The following is a 25,577-nucleotide window of genomic DNA, read 5'->3' as shown; positions in this document are numbered from 1 at the left end:
CTAGTGTGTGAAAGATAAATGAGTTTTCCCACAAGTCTTTGATATTGTGTCTTCTCCACTTTTGGGTTTTCCTCATCATTCCCAATCCTATGATTTTGCTCTATTGGCACTCCAGTGGGCTTACAACCCAACTTACCAATCTCTTTGAGAAGATCAAGGATGTATTTCCTTTGAGAAATAAAGATGCCCTATCTCGAGTAAGCAACCTCTATCCCAAGGAAGTACTTCAGCTTCCCAAGATCCTTCATTTCAAATTGAGCAGCTAGTCTCTCCCTCAAATTTTGTTTTTCAATCTCATCATCACCTGTAATAATCATATCATCTACATAGACCAAAAGTAGAGTGAGTTTACCATTCTGAGAATGTTTTATAAACAGAATATGGTCACCTTGGCTTTGTCGGTAGCCCAAAGATACCATAGCTTGAGTAAACCTTCCAAACCAAGCACGAGGTGATTGTTTAAGACCATATAGGGCCTTCTTAAGTCTGCACGCCTTATTCCCTTCATTAACAATACCATAACCAGGTGGAATCTCCATGTATACTTCTTCCTCCAAGCTTCCATGCAAGAAGGCATTTTTAACATCAAATTGATGCATTGCCCAACCAAAGTGTGCTGCTAGGGAGAGAATAATCCTGACGGTATTCATTTTTGCCACTGGAGCAAAAGTCTCCTCATAATCGATCCCATAGGTTTGAGTGTACCCTTTTGCAACCAACCTTGCTTTATACCGATCCAGTGTGCCATCAGATTTATACTTAACTGTGTATATCCACCTACAACCCACTGCTTTCTTATCTTTTGGTCTCTCTACAATCTCCCAAGTCTCATTCCTTTCTAACGCGCTCATTTCTTCATTCATGGCTCGAATCCAGTTCTCATCTTTTAAGGCTTCTTGTACCGATGAAGGGATTTTGATAGAATCAATAGCTGAAAGAAAACTCTGGTGCTGCATAGAAAGTTTTTCTGTAGACACAAATTGGGATATAGGATATTTGGCACAAGATCTTTTTTCTTTTCTCAAGGCAATAGGTAAATCATTTAGGTTAGGTTCAAAAGCAGTATTTAAGGTGTCCTCAAGAGTCTCACTGGTATGAGTTCTTACCTCCGGTTCAGACAATTGAAGTTGCTGTTCGACCAGGACGGGTTCTTGTTGCCTTCGCTGATATTGTTTTCCAAAATATTTGTCTTCATTATTCTTCTCTGGTAATGATGTTGGTGCAGGGTCTTTGTCATCCTCCCTAAGAACGAAATCCTGCAACAAAGGAAAAGGTGGCAACTCAAGGTCCTCAGCTTCTTGAATACTCTCCCCCTGAAGCTGAGAACTAGGAAAGAAAGACTCTGTTTCATGGAAGGTGACATCTTTGGAAATATACACTTTACGACTTTGAGGATGATAACATTTGTATCCCTTTTTGTTGGGGGCATAACCTATGAAGACACATTTGATGGCACGAGGATCTAACTTACCCCGATAAGGACTATGAACATGGACAAAAGCAGGACAACCAAAGACACGATTCTGAAGACTATTCAACATGGGAATAGAAGGATAGAATGTGGTCATAACCTGAATAGGAGTAACACCCTCTAGAACCCGAGAGGGTAATCTATTAATCAAATAAGTGGCAGTCAGGACTGCTTCCCCCCAGTAAGATCTAGGAACAGATGTTTGGAAAAGTAAAGTTCAAGTAACCTCAAGGAGATGACGATTTTTCCTTTCAGCAACCCCATTTTGTTGAGGAGTGTCCACACAGGTTAATTCATGAACAACTCCATTTTCCTCAAGAACTTGGAAAGGTTTTGGTTCACATATTCTCTTCCATTATCAGAACGCAATCTCTTAATTGGACTTTCAAATTGTGTTTGAATCATTCTGTAAAACTTTACAAACAGGTGAAAAACTTCAGACTTATCTTTCATGAGGAATATCCAAGTAACCCGAGTACAATCATCAATAAATGAAACAAACCATTTTGCACCCGAGATATTAGGAATAGATAAAGGTCCCCATACATCTGAATGAATAAGATCAAAAGGTTTAGAACTTTTATTACCATTGGGAGGAAAAGTTGTCCGATGGTGTTTAGCAAACTGACAAACATCACAATGAAATGACTCAGCAGACACTTTTGTAAATAAAACAGGAAATAAGGACTTTAGGGTACTAAATGGAGGATGACCAAGACGTCTGTGTTGAAGCCATATCTGAGAGGATGACCAAGATTCACGACCTTGCTGAAGATTAGAAGTGTGTGCCTGTAGTTTAGCACCCTTTTTACTTTCTTCATGCTGTAAATAATATAACCCGCCCTGCTCTTTAGCAATTCCAATAGTGTTCCCCGTGGCAAGATCCTGAAAAACACAATGGGAAGGGAAAAATACCACTGCACAATTTAAATCTTGGGTAATCTTTTGAATAGACAAGAGGTTATTGGATAGTTTGGGAACATGAAGCACATTTTTTAAAGGAAATGAAGGTTGAAGGTGAATGTTACCACCACCATTAATGGGGGTAGTGGAACCATTAGCAACAGTAATATATGGCTTACCGGATAAAGTAGTGTAGGATGAAAAAAAAGAGGAATGAGGTGTCATATGATCAGTAGCACCAGAGTCTATAATCCAGATATTTTCAGTACTAGAAGCATTAAAGGATAAAAAACTAGAACTCTTACCACTCATAGTAAAGGAACAATAGCTAGATGGCTTACTAAGGGAGTCCATGAGAGTTCAAAACCAACTTTTTTCAGATTGGCAAAATTTGATCCTGTTCACGCACACACAAAAAATCCGCCGGAAAAATTTTCCGGTGGCGGTTTCCGGCGGCGGTTTTCGGCGAGCAGTGGCAGTTCTGGCGAGCGGTGCAGTTTCCGGCGAGCGACGACAATGGTGGTCGGTGGTGGTGGTCGGCGGTGGTCAATGGCGGTGGCAGTAACGGTCAATGGTGCAAGGTGGTGGTGGTTGTCAATGGAGAAAGGATAAGGAAAATAGAAAGTTGCAGCAATGAAGGCTGTCCAAAAAAAAAAAAAAAAATTGCAGCAATAAAGGCTGTCAAGGAAAATGATTACAGCAATGACGGCTGTCAAGGAAAATGATTACAGCAATGAAGGCTAAAAAAAATTGCGGAAGCAGAGTCTCCTAGATCAGGAGCTCTGATACCAAGTGGAAAGAAATAGATGAAATATATTTCTGAGATATCTTACAAATGTGATTACAGTCCCTATTGATAGACTGTTTTACAACCTAATTAAAGAAAGAAATAATAGGCAATGAAAGCCAGAAATAATGAGTGTTTAAAGCTGTACAAATCAAATAAAATCAAATCACTAACAAATCTGTCCTAATAAATATAAAATGGAATCTGCACTTAATTATAACATAATTCTCCTGATTATGCAACAACTTCTTTTCTTCTTATTGTGTATTTCAAGACCTTAGCACGAAGGTGATGATTTTAATTTCTAAGGAGTAGAGTGGGTTGTATTTGTTAGAGTCCAAGGACCAAAACAAAAACAAAATGTCATGACCCAACAAGCAACATCAGAAATGTGGACAAGTTCTCAAATATGGTTTCATCATAGAAGACTTAGACATCTCTCATTCTTCCTTATCAAAGATCTTGTTGAGTCTTTCATTTTTGACATTTTTCAATTGTTAAAGCACTACCAAGTATCCTATCCCATTATTAATAAAAATAGTAATTTCGCATTTGATTTTATTCACTTTGGTGCTTTGATACTCGGGAGAATCTATTTTTGAGGAAAATAGTTTGTTACTTATATTACGATAGTTGAAAGAAATAGATGGAATGTATTTTTAATGTATCTTACAAATGTGATTACAGTCTGCTTGACAACCTAATTAAAGAAAGAAATAATAGGTAATGAAAGCCATAAATAATGGGTGTTTAAAGCTATACAAATCAAATAAATCAAATCACTAACAAATTTGTCCTAATAAATATAGAATGGAATCTGCACTTAATTATAGCATAATTCTCCTGATTATGCAACACCCCCCCTCAAGTTAGTGAATGTATATCTATCATTCCCAGCTTGCAAGTAAGATCTTCAAATTGTTTGGTGGGAAGTCCCTTAGTAAACATATCTGTCAATTGGAGTCATGAAGGGATGTACTCAGTGGCTATAAGACCATCATCCAACTTCTCCTTAATAAAGTATCGGTCTATCTCTACGTGCTTTGTTCGATCATGTTGAACCGGATTGTGTGCAATACTGATAGCGGACTTATTATCACACGTCAAGCCCATAGGAGCTTTTATTATTAAAATGAGTTTTTATTTCCTTACAGAGTTTAAGTGAAAGTATTATCAATTGGGATAGAGGTAGTATTCAATCCTTACCGTGAATGTATCATGAAGGGTGCATTGACTTTGAATGTACTACTATGAAGTTATTTTTAAGATGTTTTAACTTTGTTGTACTTTGTTTACCATATTCGGCAGGTGGTTTGTACTCAGGGGGGAGTGCAAACATGGTTGAAAGTTCCCTGAATATACATGGTGATGAGATACTTTTCATTGGAGACCATATTTACACTGATGTTAACCAATCCAAAGTCCATTTGCAATGGCGAACGGCATTGATTTGTCGGGAATTGGAAGAAGAAGTGAGTACAATCAGTTGACACAACAATTTTTTTTTTGTTTATGATAAATTAAATTTCGTTACCTTGCACAGCTTTTTTTTATGTTGTGAATCATGTCTACTATATTGAACAACTACGATGCTTCAAATACTCTCCAACACTGAAAATTTCTGTGCTATCAAATTCTACAAATTCAGAATAGTGCCTTAATTCATAGCCGAGGTTGTAGAGAATCACTGTTGGAGCTTATAAATCAAAAGGAAGTTGTTTGTGATATCTTTAACCAACTACAACTAACTCTACAGAGGCGAAGTAAAAAGCTTAATTCTCAGGTAAGTTTCATCCTTTACTTCTTAAAGGTATGGTTCAATTATAGAGTCATGTAAAGCTAGAAATTAGGAATCCTTCTTTATTTACTTTTCATTTATCTTTAATTACGTTATATTAGAAACAGGAAGTAAAGAGAAACTAGATTGACTAAAAGAATTCTTTTTTTATTCATGTTAATGAGTGATAAAGAAAATACTCATTATATAGGGTGAGAAATCTAGCCAACTATCTAACAAACAACTTGTTAAAATAGTTAATTATTGTTTTGTCAGCTTTTGTTAAGCTACTTTTTGGGTGTACCTAGTCTAGGGATTAAGAGTTAGGTTGTGGCTATTCCTTGCTATGTACTTCTCTAATATTTTCATTTTTTAAAATAATACATGACTGAGAAAAACACTAACTGGTTTTACTCGTCTCTAAATGCAAGTTGGTATCAGAGAGGGTAAGATCTCGCACTATCCTCTGTGTTGCTTGTCTAGATGTTGTCTGTCATTGTTCGCTGATGATTGTTACCTTTTTTGCCAAAAATCTCAAGGTTTGTTGCATCTCAAGGAGGACAACCGAGTGTGAGAAGTTGTGTCCTAAATCCCCCAGCCATGTGCTTCTCTACTCTGGCATATTGTAACACAAGATATAATCAAGTACATACTCTAATTCCCCCCTCAAACTCAAGGAGAGGATTTTTCAAAAGAAAAAATCTTCACATTGAGTTTGTTTTTGAGAAATGCAAAACGAGTTGAAGAAAGGGGTTTGGTCAGCATGTATACCCACTGATCCAGGTTTGGAATGTGATAGATGAAAATCTGTTTGGTTAGAAACTTTTCTTGCACAAAGAAAACATCAATCTCCATGTCTTTGGTGGGGCTATGGAATGCTGGGATATGAGCAATAGGCACCACTTTGATTGTCATAGCTAAGAACTAGAGTAGTTAATGAAACTTGTTATTCAATGAGCAAAGCAAAAATACATGTCATCAACATCAGGTGCCCAGCAGCATCACAAAAGGCTTTAAGTGACCGAGACTGTGAGAGAGGTTCACGTTAAAGATGTAGCTCATGAGACAAAGTACCTTTAAGATAACTTAGGATTCATTTAACCGCAGCCTAAGGAGATTCCAGTGGTTTGGCCATAAATTGACAGACTTTGTTCACAGCAAAGCTGGTGTCTGGTCTAGTGAGACTGGCATAATGCAGAGCATTCACCACTGAATGATATAAAGTAGGATATAGAAAGAGATCAGCCCCAAATTTGGATAATTTGCCAGTAGAAACCATAGGAGAAGAAATGGAATGAGCTTCTGCCATGTGTTTTTGAAGCAAGTCCCCATATGTATTTACTGAGTCACACAGTAGAATGGTTAGGTAAATATTTGATTTCAAGACCAAGAAAGTAATCTAGATGACCAAGTTGTTTGAGAGAAAAGGTTGCATGGAATTTAGTTGTAAATTGTTGAATCAGAGTAATGGAGCTTCCAATGATTATGATATCACTAATGTTGTTAGTAGGATATTAAGTGTACTGATAGAAGCTGTTAGAAAATTCTAGAGATCTCTTTGTAATAATTACTTTAGGGTTAGATTTCTGTACATATAGAGGCTGATGTACTATTTCAAATGAATCAATTGAATAAAAATCTTCTATCGTTCAGATTTATCCTCTTCAAGTACTAGCATATACCAGAAAATAAACAACATGAGATTAATGTCTATAGACAAAGAGTAATGAGTCACATTTACTGCCCAAAAGACCAAACTGAAGGAGTGTGGATTTTAATATGTCAAACCTTTGTCTTAGTGCTTGTTTTAATTCATAGCGTGCCTTGTTCAACATAAGAACAGGAGATGTATCCCCAACTTCAAATCTTGGAGGCTTTGCAATATAAACTGTTTCTTCAAGTACACCATTCAAAAAGGCATTAACATCCTGTTCAAATAATTTCCACCTATATTAGATAGCAAGGGTAAGAATAACTCTGATTATAATGGACTTTACCACTAGAGAAAAGGTTTCATGAAAATCAAAGTCGTGCCATTAATGAAACACCTTATCCACCAACTTTGCTTTGTATTTATTTATAGATCAATCAACATTCTTGTATTTATTTATAGTCATTCCTTGAACCAAAATATCCATTTGCAGTCAATAGCTTGTCTGTAGGGAGGTAAAGAAACTAAATCCTATGTATTTTGCTTCAAAAGTGAATCATATTCTTTATGCGTTGTAGCTAGCCAATTAGCATCCTTAAGTGCTTGCTTAACTATTTTAGGTTCTTAATGGGTAAGGAACAAGGAAGAATGAATTCTAGAGTAATGGATACCAGATTTATACCGAGTCTATATAGGATGGGTGTTGACTACTAGAGCTGGAACAGGAATAGAAACTGACTCATAAGAGGTTGGATCAGAGGTGATAGGTGGTGTCTTGGAAAGTTCAAGTGTGATAGAAGGTGCAGGTTGAGCAGTTGGGGAATTATGAGGGGTTCTAAGATTGTAGTTTAAACTTGTTAGATATTATTAGATATAATTAGATATTATTTGATATTATGAGATATTATAAATATTGTTAGATATCTCATATTTATGTAATGGGCTTAGCCCATATTATTAGGTATAAGAGTAGTAACTGTTATTAGGTATAACAGTATCAACTGTATATAACAGTCTTAACTGTTTACATTTACTTTGTATTACTACTGCACTGGGTACTATTAATACCCAGCCTTCCCTGTACATCAAGCACTGAATCATATAATAAAGATTACTCATTCTCTATCTTTCTTCTCTCAATCTCTCTATACTCTTATATGGTATCCAGAGCCAAAAATGGCCTCATCATCTACCACTGAACCCAATTCTGAAAATTTTTCCTCCAAGCCCGAGGTTCTTCTCCCTCATATCTTTCATACCCCAATCCCTCTGAAACTGGATCCAGACAATTTCCTTGTCTGGCGGCAGCAGGTTAATGCTACCCTTCGCAGCCTTGACCTTCTTTATTTTCTGGATGGTTCTTGCACTCCTCCGCGCTTCATCTCTGCCGAAGAAGACTCTTCCCAATTGTTAATACAAAATACATCCAGTATGATCGTCAAGATCAGGCAATCTTGGCCTGGTTATTGGCATCCATGACTGCAGGTATCCTAACTCAGATGGTTGGACTGGAAACTTCAAACCAAGTCTGGGAAAAACTCCAGACCCATTATGCATCTCAAACTCGTGCTCAAATAAAGAAGCACAAACAGCAACTGCGTACACCCAAGAAGGATCGCTCCATCTCTGCCTACCTTCTTGATATCAAGAAAACCGTGGACCAATTGGCTGTTGTGGGTTGTCCAATTTCTCCAGAAGATCACATTGAAGCTGTTCTTGATGGGCTATCTGACGAATACGACCCTTTTATCACCTCTGTCACATCTCGCCTTGACCCATACACAGTAGCAGACATTGAAGCGCTGCTTCTTGCCCAAGAAAATCGTATTGAAAGGAATAAACAATCGGTTGATCACATTTTGTGTGTGTTTCTTGGCTATGCCTCCAATCACAAAGGTTACATGTGCCTCTCTCCAACTGGGCGTATGTATATTACTCGTCATGTTACTTTTAATGAATCTGTTTTTCCCTATGCTGTTTCATCTAACCCTTTCTCTTCTGTTTCTTCACCCACTAATAGCCCCCACTCCGATTCTTCCCCCTCTTTAACTGTTTCTCAGCAACCGCCTGTTTCTGTATCTCAACCAGCACCTCCTGACTCACAACCAACCACCTCAGATTCTTCCCATGAACATCCTGATTCCACTGCTTCTATGTCATCTCACTCTGACTTGTCTTCCACTACTTTCACTCCCCTCAATCCTGCTCCTCAAAACACTCACCCCATGCTTACACGCGCGAAAACTGCTCTACTTGGTCCAAGTGCTTTTACTGCTGCACCTGTTTTGCCTCTTCCCAAATCCACCAAAGAAGCCTTACATCTTCCCCAATGGCTTTCTGCCATGCAGGAAGAGCTTGCTGCTCTAACCACGAACAACACCTGGACTCTCACCACTCTTCCTCCTGGGGTTCAACCCATTGGTTGCAAATGGATTTTCAAAATAAAATACAATGCTGATGGCTCTTTTCAGCGAAATAAAGCTCGCCTCGTTGCCAAAGGTTTTCATCAGCAACAAGGTTTTGACTATTTTGAAACATTCAGTCCTGTGATAAAACCTGTCACCATACGTATTATCCTTACTCTAGCTCTTCAATTAAACTGGTCTGTCAATCAAATTGATATTAATAACGCCTTTTTGTATGGTGATCTTGAGGAATCTGTATACATGGTTCAACCTCCTGGCTTTGAAACTGGTGACTCCAACACTGTTTGCAAACTTAACAAAGCTCTCTATGGGTTGAAACAAGCACCTAGATCCTGGTTTCACAAGCTAAGTACCACTTTAATCTCTCTTGGTTTTCATCCCACTAAAAGTGACACCTCCCTCTTTCTTCACTTCCACAATAACGTTACTCTTTTTGTCCTAATTTATGTTGATGATATTCTAATTACAGGGAATTCTAACACTGCCATTCAGCGTCTGATTTACTCCCTCAGTCAACATTTTGCTCTAAAAGATCTTGGCACTCTCCACTATTTTCTCGGTGTTGAAGCCACTTGGACATTGGATGGAGGCTTACATCTCTCTCAAACCAAATATATTCAAGATCTCCTCCATAAAACCAACATGCTCTCCTCCAAGCCTCAACCAACACCCATGCTCTCCACAACTCGTCTCACAAAAGACGCTACCACTGCTGTAGACGATCCTTCCCTCTATCGCTCAGTGGTAGGCTCGCTTCAATATATACTCATCACTCGTCCAGAACTCGCCTATAGCGTCAACAGAGCGTGCCAGTTCATGAACAACCCTCAACATCACCACTGGAATGCTGTTAAACGTATTCTCCGCTACCTTGCTGGCAGTACTACTCATGGGCTTCATCTTCGGCGCCCATCCCAACTCACACTAAATGCCTTTGCTGATGCTGATTGGGGTTCTGACCCTGATGACAGGAAATCCACCTCAGGCCTTGTTGTTTATCTTGGATCGAATCCTGTTGCTTGGCTTTCAAAGAAACAAAAGGTTGTTTCTCGCAGCTCCACTGAAGCTGAATATCGCAGCATTGCTGCCACGCTTGCTGAACTCAAGTGGATACAGAATCTGCTCACTGAACTTCATCTTCCTCCTACTCTTCCCACCATTCGATCTGATAATCTGGGCGCTGTTCTCCTTGCATCCAATCCCATTATGCACTCCAAGACCAAGCACTTTGAACTTGACCTTCATTTTGTCCGTGATGCTATCCAACAAAAGCAGTTACAACTTCTACATGTCCCTGCTACACTACAGATCGCTGATGTCTTTACGAAACCTTTAAGTGTTGGCCCGTTTTCAGCCTTCTCGCATAAATTAATGGTGTATCCTAAACCATCAATTTAAGGGGGGGATATTAGGTATAAGAGTAGTAACTGTTATTAGGTATAACAGTATCAACTGTATATAACAGTCTTAACTGTTTACATTTACTTTGTATTACTACTGCACTGGGTACTATTAATACCCAGCCTTCCCTGTACATCAAGCACTGAATCATATAATAAAGATTACTCATTCTCTATCTTTCTTCTCTCAATCTCTCTATACTCTTATACATATGTTTCTTTTTCCTATATAAACATAACCCTATGTGTTCAATATACACAAGGGATTTACCCTATTCTTTCTTTTCCTTTAATATGGTATCTAGAGCATAAGGTTAGAGTTTAGGGTTTAGGGTTCAATTTTTATTGATGAATCCACTATTCACTGGAATTTTCCAGCCACCACCCCCACTGTCTCGCCATACTCGCCTCCGGACCTTCGCTGAACCTTCGCCGGACCTTCACCGGAACTTTGCCGGACCTTCGCCGGAGCCGCCGCTGGAATCTCGCCAGAATCGCTGTCGGAGCCTTCATCTTTGTTGCTCCCGCCAATTAACCGGTGACTGAATTTGTCCTTATCTTTTATGGCTTCTTCCGCTTCCGCTGCCACTATGGCTTCTTCTTCAGTCATTATGCCGGATTCATCTATTTATACTAATTACGTCAATGTTCATCTTTCCATTGACAAATTGGATGGAACCAATTATGACACTTGGGCATCAGATATTAAATTATGGCTTAAGAGTCAAGGTTATGTTGATCATCTTACTCATCCTACTCTTGCTGAAAATGACGTTGTTCGTTGGTCGAAAATTGATGCTCAATTATGCATTGTTATCAAATCGACCATTCACTCATCTTTAAAACAAATTTTTCGTACCTATGAAACATGTTCAGAAGTTTGGGAACAAGCAAAATTATTATACACCAATGATACTCAACGTCTTTATGGTGTGTGTCAAAATCTTCTCACAATTGTTGCTCCCAAACGTCTTGATGGTACAATGGCAGAATATCTAGGTAAACTTCATGCTCTTCTTCATGATTTTAATGAGTTATTACCTCCTGCCTCTACTCCTTCTCAAGAACTAGAACAAAGATCCAAGTTCTTCATGTTATTGGGTTTACATGGTCCTCCTGATGATTATTCTCACGTTCGTGATCAAATTTTGGGATCTCCTATTGTGCCCAATTTTACTTCCACTTGTTCTACCCTTTTGCGCGTGCCAGGTAAACACACCGCTGATATAACGTCTAATGTTGATGACTCTTCTGCTTTAGTATCTCAGCATAATGATCGTACTCGCCCTCACAAGCCGGGCAAAGGGCGTCACAAGTGTGACCATTGTGGCAGACTTGGCCACAAAATTGACAGATGTTATGCCTTACATGGTCGTCCTCCTAGATCTGTTGCGGTTGCTCAAATTGCCCCTGTGCAACCTTCTACCATGGACCATACTTCAATTGATACCCCAAGCCAGCCTGCTATTTTCAATGAATTTCTTAAATGGTATGAGGATCGTCAGAACCCTAGTTCCACGACTTCTGTTGCACATTCAGGTACATCTTTTGTTGGCCTCACTCACTCCACTTCCCATGGCCCTTGGGTTCTAGATTCAGGTGCCACTGATCACATTACTGGTAATAAATCTTTTTTCTCTTCCCTATCTACTACGGGTTATTTACCTTCAGTTACCATGGCCAATGGATATAGGGTACCATCACATGGTGTTGGTACTATTAATCTTTTTTCATCTTTATCTATTGATAATGTTCTTTATGTCCCTGGGTCTCCATTTAACTTATTATCCATTAGTCGTCTCACTCGTTCCCTTGACTGTGTTATTTCTTTTACCAAAGATTCTGTTACTTTACAGGACCGGAGTTCGGGACGGATGATTGGCACCGGATGTGAGTCTCATGGACTTTATCAACTACAGATCTCTGCACATGTTGGCGCAATTATGGATTCTCCATCTCTCATTCATGCTCGGTTGGGTCATCCTAGTCTTGCCAAGATGCAACAGCTTGTTCCAAGTTTGTCTAATGTGTCTACTTTATCATGTGAGTCGTGTCAGTTAGGGAAACACATTCGTAGTTCTTTTCCTCGTAGTGTCTCACAACGTGCTTCATCTCCTTTTGCCTTAGTTCACTCTGACATTTGGGGACCAAGTCGTATTAAGTCTAATTTAGGATTTCAGTATTTTGTTACTTTTATTGATGATTATTCAAGATGTACTTGGGTATTTTTAATGAAAAACCGTTCTGAGTTGTTTTCTATATTTCAAATATTTTACAATGAAATTAAAAATCAATTTGGAATTTCCATCCGAATTTTGCGCAGTGATAATGGACGTGAATATCTTTCTCATTCTTTTAAAAATTTTATGGCTTCTCATGGTATTCTTCATCAAACTTCATGTGCTTATACACCTCAACAAAATGGGGTAGCTGAGCGCAAGAATAGACATCTTGTTGAAACAACTTGTACTATTTTAATCCATGGTGATGTTCCTCAGCGTTTTTGGGGTGATGTTGTTCTTAGTGCATGTTATCTCATTAATCGCATGCCATCTTCAGTTTTAGATAACAAAATTCCTCATTCTATTTTATTTCTACATGACCCTCTCCACTCTTTACCTCCCAAAGTTTTTGGGTCCACATGTTTTGTTCATAATTTTAGTCCTGGTCTTGATAAATTATCTCCTAAGTCACACAAATGTGTCTTTTTAGGGTTCACTAGATCACAAAAAGGATATAAATGTTTCTCACCGTCTTTAAACCGTTATTTTATTTCAGCAGATGTCACCTTCAGTGAATCTTCCCTTTACTTTAAGTCTTGTCCTTCTCCTTCAATTTCTTCATCTAATCAAGTTAATATTCCTCTTGTTGTGCCTAGTGCACCTAACAATTCACCACCGCCACCAACTCTTCAGGTGTATAGTCGTCGTCAACCGTCTCATCGTCCATTAGCAGACTCTATTTTGGTGCCAACACCTCATCCCCCTCCGGCTCCTATAGTTGAACCTCCGACTGTTGAACCTGATATTCCTATTGCTATCCGTAAAGGTATACGTTCTACTCGTAATCCCTCTCCACATTATACTGCTTTGAGTTACCATAGACTATCTCAACCCTTTTATACCTGCCTTTCGTCTATTTCTTCTGTATCCATTCCAAAATCTGTAGGTGATGCCTTAGCCCATCCTGGTTGGCGTCAGGCCATGCTTGATGAAATGAATGCGCTTCAGAATAATGGAACTTGGGAACTTGTTCCTTTACCATCTAGGAAATCTGTTGTTGGTTGCAGGTGGATTTTTGCTATCAAAGTTGGTCCTGATGGTACTATTGATCGTCTCAAAGCTCGTCTTGTGGCTAAGGGTTATACCCAAATTTTTGGTTTAGACTATGGTGATACTTTTCTCCAGTAGCAAAGATGGCCTCTGTTCGCTTATTCATAGCTATGGCTGCTCTTCAACAATGGCCTCTTTATCAACTGGATGTTAAAAATGCTTTTCTTAATGGGGATTTGCAGGAAGAAATTTATATGGAGCAACCTCCCGGTTTTGTTGCTCAGGGGGAGTCTTCTAGATTGGTATGTCGTCTTCGCAAATCCTTATATGGCCTCAAGCAGTCTCCTAGGGCTTGGTTTGGAAAATTTAGCAATGTTGTTCAACAATTTGGTATGACTCGCAGTGAAGGCGATCATTCAGTTTTTTATCGTCACTCGAGTGCTGGGTGTATCTATCTTGTAGTATATGTTGATGACATTGTTCTTACCAGCAGTGATCACCATGGCATCTCACAAGTAAAACAACACCTTTGTCAACACTTTCAGACCAAAGATCTTGGCAAACTCAGATATTTCTTGGGGATTGAGGTAGCACAATCCAATACTGGTATTGTTATCTCTCAAAGAAAATACGCATTAGATATTTTGGAGGAAATTGGGTTGATGAATTCGAAATCTGTTGATACTCCCATGGATCCCAACGTCAAGCTTCTACCCAATCAGGGGGAGCCTCTTTCAGATCCTGAGAAGTACAGGAGATTAGTTGGAAGATTGAACTATCTCACTGTTACTCGTCCTGATATTTCCTTTGCAGTCAGTGTGGTGAGTCAATTTCTTAATTCTCCATGTGAAGATCATTGGAATGCAGTCATTCGTATAGTGAAGTACATTAAAGGCTCTCCTGGAAAAGCATAATAACCACGTTTGTTATTCAGATGCTGATTGGGCAGGATCTCCATCTGATAGAAGGTCAACTTCTGGTTATTGTGTCTCCATTGGTGATAACTTGATCTCTTGGAAGAGCAAGAAACAAAGTGTTGTGGCAAGATCTAGTGCAGAAGCAGAATATAGAGCTATGGCCTCGGCTACTTGTGAGCTTATTTGGCTTAAACAGTTACTTAAAGAATTGCAATTTGGAGAGGTTACTCAAATGACACTGATATGTGATAATCAGGCTGCTCTTCATATTAGCTCAAATCCAGTTTTTCATGAAAGGACAAAACATATTGAGATTGATTGTCATTTCATTCGAGAAAAGATTATATCAGGAGATATCAAGACTGAGTTTGTTAATTCAAATAATCAATTAGCAGATATTTTTACTAAACCCTTACGAGGACCTAGGATTGATTACATTTGTAACAAGCTGGGTACATATGATCTATATGCACCAGCTTGAGGGGGAGTGTTAGATATTATTAGATATAATTAGATATTATTTGATATTATGAGATATTATAGATATTGTTAGATATCTCATATTTATGTAATGGGCTTAGCCCATATGTTTCTTTTTCCTATATAAACATAACCCTATGTGTTCAATATACACAAGGGATTTACCCTATTCTTTCTTTTCCTTTAATAAAACTAATGTAAGAATTAAGATTACTGACAGCGTTAGGTGCAGTAGGAAAAATATTAGCATAAGGAAACCTATGTTCATTAAACAATATCTTGAGATATATATTTTCCAGTAGATGAGACATTTATAGCCCTTGTGTGAGAGAGTATCCTAAGAACAAACATTCCTCAAGAATAAAATGAAGTTTATGAGAATGGTAAGCTCTCAATAGAGGAAAACAAGCACAACCAAAAAGCTTTGAGGAAATGAAAGTCAATATCCCTATTAAAAAGAATACTAATAATGGAACACTTAAGAGAAGCTATAGGCAAACTATTAATAAGATATACAACAGTGGTAAAATCATAATCCCTAAATTGCAAAGGAAGAGAAGCATGATACAGTAAGGTGAGGTTCAAATCAACAATGTGTCTTGTTTTCTTTCAACTACACCATTTTGATGGTGCGTACGAGGACAGATGAGTCTATGAGAAATACCATGATTAGCTAAAACGGTAGTGAATGGTGAATGTTCTCCATTCCAATCAAAGTGAACATTTTCTATTTCTGAGTTAAGCTGTAATTTAACCATTGGCTTAAAAGTTTGGAAGACAGTGTATTAGCTTTACACTTTATAGGAAAAATCGAATTGAACCATGAATAGACATCAATGAAGGACAAATAATATTCTGCATAAGAGGTAATTCATTGATTTTCTGTTCTGAGAATTTGTATACATGTTGATTTTTCTGATTCTACTGTGAGAATTCTTATTGAATTTGTTGTTGTTGAATTTGCATTGTGTTACTTGTTTTATTTCCATAATTGAACGAAGACAAATTTAATATGAATAATTATTAAAGACTGCGCAGTAATATTTCTGTTAATATTGATATTTAGATTTTTTGTGTAGTTGAAGACTGTTGCTGCAACTAACATGGACAATGAAAATCTTAGTCAAAGCATGCAGAAATTACTTGACGTTATGCAAATACTAGATGTAAAAATTGCTCCAATGCTGGAGGCAGATGGGGATCTCTTCAATAAAAGGTAAGTTCAAAGAAGAGGCCTGTTGATATACAAATTCTTCATCATACTAGGCTTTATTTCTGCCACAGATCTTTTATACACACACATATATAGCTTATATAGCTTATATATACTGAGCTATACCCTTGTTTGGATAATGGGCCTGAGTTCCTTAAACCTTAAGATAGTTGCCCTGTTTGCTAAAAATGTCATATGCAGGTCCTGTTCTTTCAATCTTTGGCACTCCCATCATCATCATATAAACTATTTTTTGTTCTTGGTCTGCCTTGGTGGAACTTAAGTTCCTTGGTCAAGGGTACTGTTGGAATCTCCTTAATTGCCTGCCTCAATTCTTAGGATGTAACTTATATGTGTAAGTTGAAAATATGGAGTATTTTTTTCAATGAATATAACTGGCACACATTCCTCCTTTTTATAAAGGGGAATTACATCAAGTGATATCGTAAAATAGGGAAACTATATCCTAAACAAAGGTAAGAAAATATCACAATAATGAATTACCAAAATGAAGGCTAAACTAGAAAGGAACAAAATAGTTACTAGCTATTCATGGAAACAAAATAAATACAAAATTAAACTTAATTAGAGGAATATTTTCATGGAATCAAATAGAGTTAGTCCTTTTTTGACACTTTATCAACACTCCCCTTAAGCTGACTTGAAGATATCTTCCATTGCCAACTTGTTGGTTATGCTGTCAGAGTTTCCTGGGTAGAATCCTATGGTTATGATGACTGTTAATTGTTCTGCAGTGTGAACATAAGTAATAGAGTTGTCCCCTTTCTATCTTCTATCCGATGAAGTGTTTGTCAACTTCTGCATGCTTGGTCTTATCATGCAGAACTAGGTTGTATGCAATAGATATAGCAGGCTTGTTATAATAATACAACTTTATTGGCGGGGTATTTAAAGCCTTCAACTCTTTTAGAACTTTTTCCACCCATAACACCTGACAAATTCCATGAGTCACTGCTCTAAATCAGCTTCTGCATGACTTCCTGCTACAATACTTTCTTTTTTTGCTTCTCCAACTACAAGATTTCTTCCAACAAGGGTGCTATAGCCTAATGTTAATATTTGGTCCAAGGTTGTCAAACTCGAGAGTCTATGTAGACTCGTGGGAGATCCGTTGACTCGACTCGTAGATGGTCACAATGAAAGCAAGAAATAATGGGTGATTAAAGTTGTACAAATCAAATCAAATCACTAACAAATTTGTCCTGATAAATAGAGAATGAAATCTGCACTTAATTACAGAATAATTCTCCTGATTATGCAACACTCCCCCTCAAGTTGGTGAATGTATATCTATCATTCTCATCTTGCAACTAAGATCTTTGAACTCTTTTGTGGGAAGTCCCTTAGTAAACTTATCTGCCAATTGGAGTCTTGAAGGGATGTACTCGGTGGCTATAAGACCATTATCCAACTTCTCCTTAATGAAATGTCGGTCTATCTCTGCGTGCTTTGTTTGGTCATGTTGAACTGGATTGTGTGCAATTCTGATGGTGGATTTATTATCACACATCAAACCCATATGAACTTCATATTTTATTTTGAGATCATTGAGTATGATCTTCATCCATAATAGTTCACAAACCCCTTGAGCCATGGCTCTAAATTCTGCTTTTGCTCTTGATCTTGTAACTACATTTTGTTTCTTGCTCCTCCATGTCACCAGATTTCCACCCAGGAACATGCAATAGCCTGTGGTGGACTATCAACAATTGGTCCTACATAGTCAACATCAGTATATATTTTCATGGATAAGTTTTCCCCTTTTTTTAATAGCAATCCTTTCCCTAGAGAGGCTTTTAAGTACTGAATAATTCTATTTATTGCTTGCAAGTGTCTTTCTCTGGGATCATGCATGAATTGGCTAACCACACTAACTGCATAAGCTAAGTCTGGTCTAGTGTGTGATACATAAATGAGTTTTCCCACAAGTCTTTGATATTGTGTCTTCTCCACCTTTGGATTTTTCTCATCATTCCTAATCCTATGATTTTGCTCTATTGGCACTTCAGTGGTCTTGCAACCCAACTTACGAGTCTTTTTGAGGAGATCAATGATGTATTTTCTTTGAGAAATAAAGATGCCCTGTCTAGAGTAAGCAACCTCTATCCCAAAGAAGTACTTCAGCTTCCCAAGATCTTTCATCTCAAATTGAGCGGCCAGTCTCTCATTCAAAGTTTGTTTTTCAATCTCATCATCACCTGTAATAATCATATCATCTACATAGACCAAAAGTAAGGTGGGTTTACCATTATAAGAATGTTTTATAAATAGAGTATGGTCACCTTGGCTTTGTCGGTACCCCAAAGATACCATAGCTTGAGTAAACCTTCCAAACCAAGCACGAGGTGATTATTTAAGACCATATAGGGCCTTTTTAATTCTACATACCTTACTCCCTTCATTAACAGCACCATAACCAGGTGAAATCTCCATGTATACTTCTTCCTCCAAGCTTCCATGCAAGAAGGCATTTTTAACATCAAATTCATGCATCACCCAACCAAATGTGCTGCCAGGGAGAGAATAATCCTGACTATATTCATTTTTGCTACTGGAGCAAAAGTCTTCTCATAATCGATCCCATAGGTTTGAGTAGACCCTTTTGCAACCAACCTTGCTTTATACCGATCCAATGTGCCATCAGACTTGTACTTAACTGTGTATATCCACCTACAACCCACTGCCTTCTTATCTTTTGGTCTATCTACAATCTCCCAAGTCTCATTCCTTTCTAATGTGCTCATTTTTCATTCATGGATTGAATCCAGTTCTCATCTTTTAAGGCTTCTTGTACTGATGTAGGGATTCTAATAGAATCAATAGCTGAAAGAAAACTCTGATGCTGCATAGAAAGTTTTTCTGTAGACACAAATTGGAATATAGGATATTTGGCACAAGATCTTTTTTCTTTTCTCAAGGCAATAGGTAAATCATTTAGGTTAGGTTCAAAAGTAGTATTTAAGGTGTCCTCAAGGGTCTCACAGGTATGAGTTCTTACTTCTGGTTCAAACAATTGAAGTTGTTGTTCAACCAGTACGGGTTCTTGTTGCCTTCGTTGATTTTGTTTTCCAAAATATTTGTCATCATTATTCTTCCCTGGTAATGATGTTGGTGCAGGGTCTTTGTCATCCTCCCTAAGAATGAAATCCTGCAACAAAGGAAAAGGTGGCCACTCAAGATTCTCAGCTTCTTGAATACTCTTCCCCTTAAGCTGAGAACTAGGAAAGAAAGACTTTGTTTCATGAAAGGTGACATCCTTGGAAACATAGACCTTACGACTTTGAGGGTGACAACATTTGTACCCCTTTTTGTTGGGGGCATAATCGATGAAGACACATTTGATGGCGCGAGGATCTAACTTACCCCGATAAGGACTATGAACATGGACAAAAACAGGACAACCAAAGACACGATTTTGAAGACTAGTCAACATGGGAATAGAAGGACAGAATGTGGTCATAAGTTGAATAGGAGTAACACCCTCTAGAACCCAAGAGGGTAATCTATTAATAAAATAAGTGGCAGTTATAACTGCTTACCCCTGATAAGATCTAGGAATAGACATTTGGAAAAGTAAAGCTCTAGTAGCCTCAAGGAGATGACGATTTTTCCTTTCAGCAACTCCATTTTATTGAGGAGTGTCCACACAGGTTAATTCATAAACAACTCCATTTTCCTGAAGGAATATGGAGAGGTTTTGGTTCACATATTCTCTTCCATTGTCAAAACGCAATCTCTTAATTGGACTTTCAAATTGTGTTTGAATTATTCTGTAAAACTTTACAAACAGGTGAAAAACTTAGACTTATCTTTCATGAGGAATATTCAGGTAACCCGAGTACAATCATCAATAAATTAAACAAACCATTTTGTACCCTAGATATTAGGAATAGGTGAAAGTCCCCATACATCTGAATGAATAAGATCAAAAGGTTTAGAACTTTTATTACCATTGGGAAGAAAAGTTGTTCGATGGTGTTTAGCAAACTGAAAAACATCGCAATGAAAAGACTCAGCAAGCACTTCTGTAAATAAAACAGGAAATAAGGACTTTAGGGCACTAAATGGAGGATGACCAAGACGTCTGTGTTGAAGCCATATTTGAGAGGATGACCAAGATTCATGGCCTTGCTGAAGATTAGTAGTGTGTGTCTGTAGTCTAGCACAGTTTTTATTTTCTTCATGCTATAAATAATATTACCTGCCCTGCTCTTTAGCAATTCCAATAGTCTTCCCTGTGGAAAAATCCTGAAAAACACATGGGAAGGAAAAAATACCACTGCACAATTTAAATCTTAGGTAAGCTTTTGAATAGACAAGAGGTTATTGGATAGTTTGGGAACATGAAGCACATTTTTTATAGGAAATGAAGGTTGAAGGTGAATGTTACCACGACCAGTAACGGGGGTATTGGAACCATTAGCAACAGTAATATATTGGTTACCATATAAAGCAGTGTAGGATGAAAAAGAAGAGGAATGAGGTGTCATATGATCCATAGCACCAGAGTCTATAATCCATATATTTTCAGTACTAGAAGCATTAAAGGATAAGAAACTAGAGACTCTTACTACTCATAGTGAAGGAACAATAGCTAGATGTCTTACCAAGGGAGCCCATGAGATCTCAAAACCAACTGAGTTTTGCAGATTGGCAAAATTTGATCCTCTTCACAAAATAAGTTTGCCGGAAAAGTTTTCCAGCGGCCGACTACAGTTTCCGGCGATCAGAGGTCGGTGGTGGTCAGCGATGGTCAATGGTGGTGGCAGTAACGGTCAATGGTGCAAGGTGGTGGTCAATGGAGAAAAGATAAGGAAAAGAGTTGCAGCAATTAAGGCTGTCTAAAGAAAAATAATTGCAGCAATGAAGACTGCCCAGAAACATAATTGCAGCAATGAAGGCTGCTAATAAAAGAGATTGTAGAAGCAGAGTCTCCCATATCTGGAGTTCTGATACCAAGTTGAAAGAAATAGATGAAATGTATTTCTGATGTGATTTACAGATGTGATTACAGTCTCAATTTATAGACTATTTACAACCTAATTAAGGAAAGAAATAATAGGTAATGAAAGCAAGAAATAATGGGCGATTAAAGCTGTACAAATCAAATCAAATCACTAACAAATCTGTCCTAATAAATAGATAATGAAATCTGCACTTAATTACAGAATAATTCTCTTGATTATGCAACAGAAAGACATGTATCTCTCAAAGAAAGTATATTCTTGATCTTCTGAAAGAAACAGGTAAAATTGATTGCATGACAATTGAAGTTCCTGTAAAACAAAACCATAGAATTGAAAGTGATGAAAGCAATTCTACTGTGAATAAGGCTAATATCAAAGACTTGTGGGGAAGCTCGTTTACTTAGCTCAAACCAGACCTGAGATAGCCTATGTTGTGAGTGTAGTTAGTCATTTCATGCATGATCTAAGGCAGAGACATTTACAAGGTCTGAACATAATCCTTCAATATTTGAAGACATGTCCAAGAAGGGAATTATTGTTCAAGAGGAATAAAAATTAAGAATGGAAGTGTATACTGATGCAGGTTATGTAGGGTTTGTCATAGAAAGGAAATCCACCTCACGATATTGCATGTTCTTGGGTGGAAATTTGGTGACTTGGAGAAGTAAGAAACAAAATGGTGTTACAAGATCTAGTGCAGAGGCTGAGTTCCAAGTATTGGCACATGGGGTGTGTAAATTGTTATGGTTGAGAATTATTCTAAGAGATCTTAAAGTGGCATGTGAAGAGTCTATGATTCTTTATTGTGATAATAAGTCAGCTATTAGCGTTGCTCACAATTCAGTTCAACATGATAAGACCAAACATATAAAAAGATAGATCGACACTTTATTAAAGAGAAACTGGATAGCGACATTATCACCACTTCTTATGTCCCATCTGGGCTTCAATTAGCATACTTGTTTACAAAAGATCTTCCCACTGAATAATTTCATGATCTTACATGCAAGCTAGGAATGATAGATTCCATTCACCAACTCGAGGGGGAGGGTTGTTTGTAGGATATTAAATGTACTACTAGAAGTTGTTAGAAGCTATGGAAGATGCTAGAGATCTCTTTATAATAATTACTTTAGGGTTAGAGTTCTCTATATATAGAGGTAATGTTTCAATTAATTTAATTTAATAAAAATTTTCTTTCATTCAAATTTTTCCTTTCGACCAAGGACAATCATAACTAATATTGTTCAGTTAATGTTATTAATATTAGGATTTGATGTAATTAGAATATGTTCAATTTCCATCTTTCTTTTTTAGCTACAACTGTTGTAGGAATAATTATTTTCTTGATATTTAAACCAAAAATTAATTTACATAATTATTCTCTTATTCCTCTTTATACCTCAATTATATCAGTGAAATATATTCACTTCTCCTCATGGTATAAATCAAACTATTTGACTTTGACAAAAGATTACTTTCCCTATGGTCAATGAGTACATCAACTCAAGTTCCACCACAAGGGAGACATGAAGTACTTCTTGGAAGTGCACAGATTTGAAGCCACTTTATACGGGTAGTCATGTTCATACAAAAACTATTGTTGATACAAAAAATGCACCTAAATCCAAACCACTCAGCAAAGAGTAGATGCAATTTTCACAAATTACCTGAGAAAGATCTTCAAAATGCTACTACGAACTTTTCCACTGCTACACTTGCTGAAAAAGGTAATCCTTCTACTGGTTTTCATGTCAACAACCACAAAGATGGAATCAACATTCCACGTATCTAAACAGAAGTTTGAGATTTAGGACCTGTGTCAATTGAAGTACTTCCTTGGGTTGGGATGGATGTGGTGCGCTCCAAACATTGAAAATAAGTTTGTATTGGATTTGCTCTTAATAAACAAGAATGTTGGGTTGTAGACTAGCATATACACATGTAGAATCCAATGTAGAATTGGAAAAAGAGAGTTCACCCACTGACAAAGGAAGGTACCAAAGACTGATTGGGTGACTTATGTAACACTCGACCTAACATTGGTCACCCTGCTAGCATGGTAAGTCGATATATGAATGACCCTAAAGAGACAACCATTAGAATTGTAAGCCTCATCTTATAGTACCTTAAAAAAGCACCTAGAATAGGGTTGCATAATTGTATTTCAAGAAGAACTCAAGTAAATATTTACATATGCAGACTAGGCCAATTAATAATTGATAGAACACCAACTAGTGGGAACTGCTCATTTATTTGAGGGAACCTAGTTACTTGGAGAAGTAGAAAACTTTGCTAGGAGTTGTGCAGAAGTTAAGTTCAGATCCATGGCCCAGGAATTTGTGAACGAATGTGGATAGAAGAATGCTTGAGGAGATTTAGGTCCCTGCCAATTATGCCATGAGTTTGTTATGCGATAATAAAGTTTTTTAGCATTGCAAAAAATCGTGTGCATCATAATAGAACAAAACATGTGGAAATCGTTTGTCATTTCATAAAGAAGATTGGTGGGATAATTAACCTTGTGCAAACTCCTAGTCATCAAACTGTTGACATTTTGGCAAAGGTTCTACCCAGAGCAAACTATGAGAACTTGAGATCCAAGTTGCACATGATTGACATCTATGACCCAACATGAGGGAGAGTGTTGTATTCTGATATGGAATTAATGTTGATATGTATTGGTGATAATTAAGGAAAGAAATATGGATCAAGGGATTCGATATATGGATATCAATTAGAATTAATGAGATCTGATTTTTGCTGTTAATATTAGGATTTGATCTAATTAGAATATGATGCTTTTCCTTCTTTCCGTCTTTTTTGTTACAACAGTTATAGGAATAATTATTTTTTCTGATTTTTATCTCCTATTCTATTTATACCTTCTGATTGTAATGTAACAGTTACTTGTCATATAAGTATATTCACTTTTCCACAAAAACCTTTATTTTGAAGAAACCCGCTTATATTCTTATTAAAGAATTAGGCCCGTTGCCATTTTCAAAAATAGAGGCTTTGGTGTCAAAGAATTAGGATGCTTATCAGTTTTTATCGTCTTATTACTTGTTAGTCCAAGTAGTTAAAGTTGGTGTCGAATAAAGACATCCTTCCAATCAAGTCTTTCATTGTTTGGAGAACTATTTTGGATAAACATTCCACTGAAGATAATTTAGTTGAGGTTCTGTGTTGGCATCAAGATGTTATTTATGTGGTTGTCATGTTAAAACTGCATAAGATTTTTTCTGGATCGTCCTTTTAGCAATCTAGTTGTGGAATTGGTTTAGTAATTTTGTTCAGCACCGGGTTCAATTGTAATAGTCAAATTCTCTAAAATAAAGAAATAAAAATATGTTGAAATGAATAAAAAGATTCTAAACATATTTTTCTCCTAATTATTATGGAGATATTGAGGATATTCTTAGTAATTCTATATTTATATCAGGTTACCCCCATCCAAAGAGTGAAACCTCCTTTTCCCTTCCTATGTTGCTCAGCATCATCCCCACATAAATCCATCCACAATGTACTTGACCGACCTCATCAATTGCATCCTAGATTTGGATTCAATGTACGATCCCTTCTTCATATGTGGGGTTTCATCCCACTCATAAAATAACCAAGGTTTTGCTTTTTGGGTGAACGACCCACCTGTGAGGAAAATAGTTCAAAAGCTTTTTTGAACTTCCACAACTCTCAGTTGGCATATGTTGGATCAAGTGTTTATCAGTAGACAAAAGTTATAGGTAATAGTTAGGGCGTAACTCTATCTACTTAAAAGCTTAGTAGTCCAAGTGTCACGATTTAATTGTGATTTGGCTCACCTAACCTATGTCACGGGAAATTGATGTCACCTGCAAAAATCTACCTCAGGAATTGTCCCACTAGGAATCGAGCTCGTGACATTACCTTTGATATCAATTGTGGAATCGAATTCTTATCACTAGCTCAAAAGTTGTAGATAATAGTCAAGGTGGAACTTTTTCTACTTAAGAGCATAACAGTTCAAGCATCAGAATTTGATTGTGACTCGGCCTATGCCACAGAACAATTGATGTCACATGTAATAGCATAGAGTTGTCAACTCTTCAAATGGATTATCCAGTTGTCTACGATCAAATCCTATAACTTCTGCCAAGATAACTCATCTTTTGTCTCAATTAGTAGATTAAACCATTAAATAGTGTGACCTTCCATGCTTAGTCTAGCGAGCTTAAGTTTTATATCCTTAGGTGTATTTCTGGTGTCAAAGTAGATCTTGGCATGCGTAATCTACGCCACTAGGTCTTCAC

General features: G+C 37.3%; 1 protein-coding gene across 6 annotated transcripts in view; it reads left to right on the top strand.

Annotated features, from left to right (window-relative positions):
- The window catches only part of LOC137823127 (uncharacterized), a 44,363-nt gene that overhangs the window by 17,363 nt on the left and 1,423 nt on the right, over positions 1-25,577 (top strand). For 4 of the 6 annotated variants that reach the window (XM_068628265.1, XM_068628263.1, XM_068628264.1 and 1 more), the window contains 3 exons: positions 4,470-4,633; positions 4,810-4,944; positions 16,164-16,300. In XM_068628265.1, coding sequence (XP_068484366.1) covers positions 4,470-4,633; positions 4,810-4,944; positions 16,164-16,300 — 436 coding nt within the window. Of the gene's footprint in view, positions 1-4,469; positions 4,634-4,809; positions 4,945-5,477; positions 5,695-16,163; positions 16,301-25,577 lie in introns of those variants that run through there. The other 2 variants (XM_068628268.1, XM_068628267.1) reach the window with 2 other exon arrangements.

Source organism: Phaseolus vulgaris, chromosome 9 (genome assembly GCF_000499845.2).
Source record: "Phaseolus vulgaris cultivar G19833 chromosome 9, P. vulgaris v2.0, whole genome shotgun sequence".
Taxonomy (NCBI): Eukaryota; Viridiplantae; Streptophyta; class Magnoliopsida; order Fabales; family Fabaceae; genus Phaseolus; species Phaseolus vulgaris.
The sequence above is the reverse complement of the archived record's forward strand: the minus strand, read 5'-3'. Positions and strand labels throughout refer to the sequence as shown.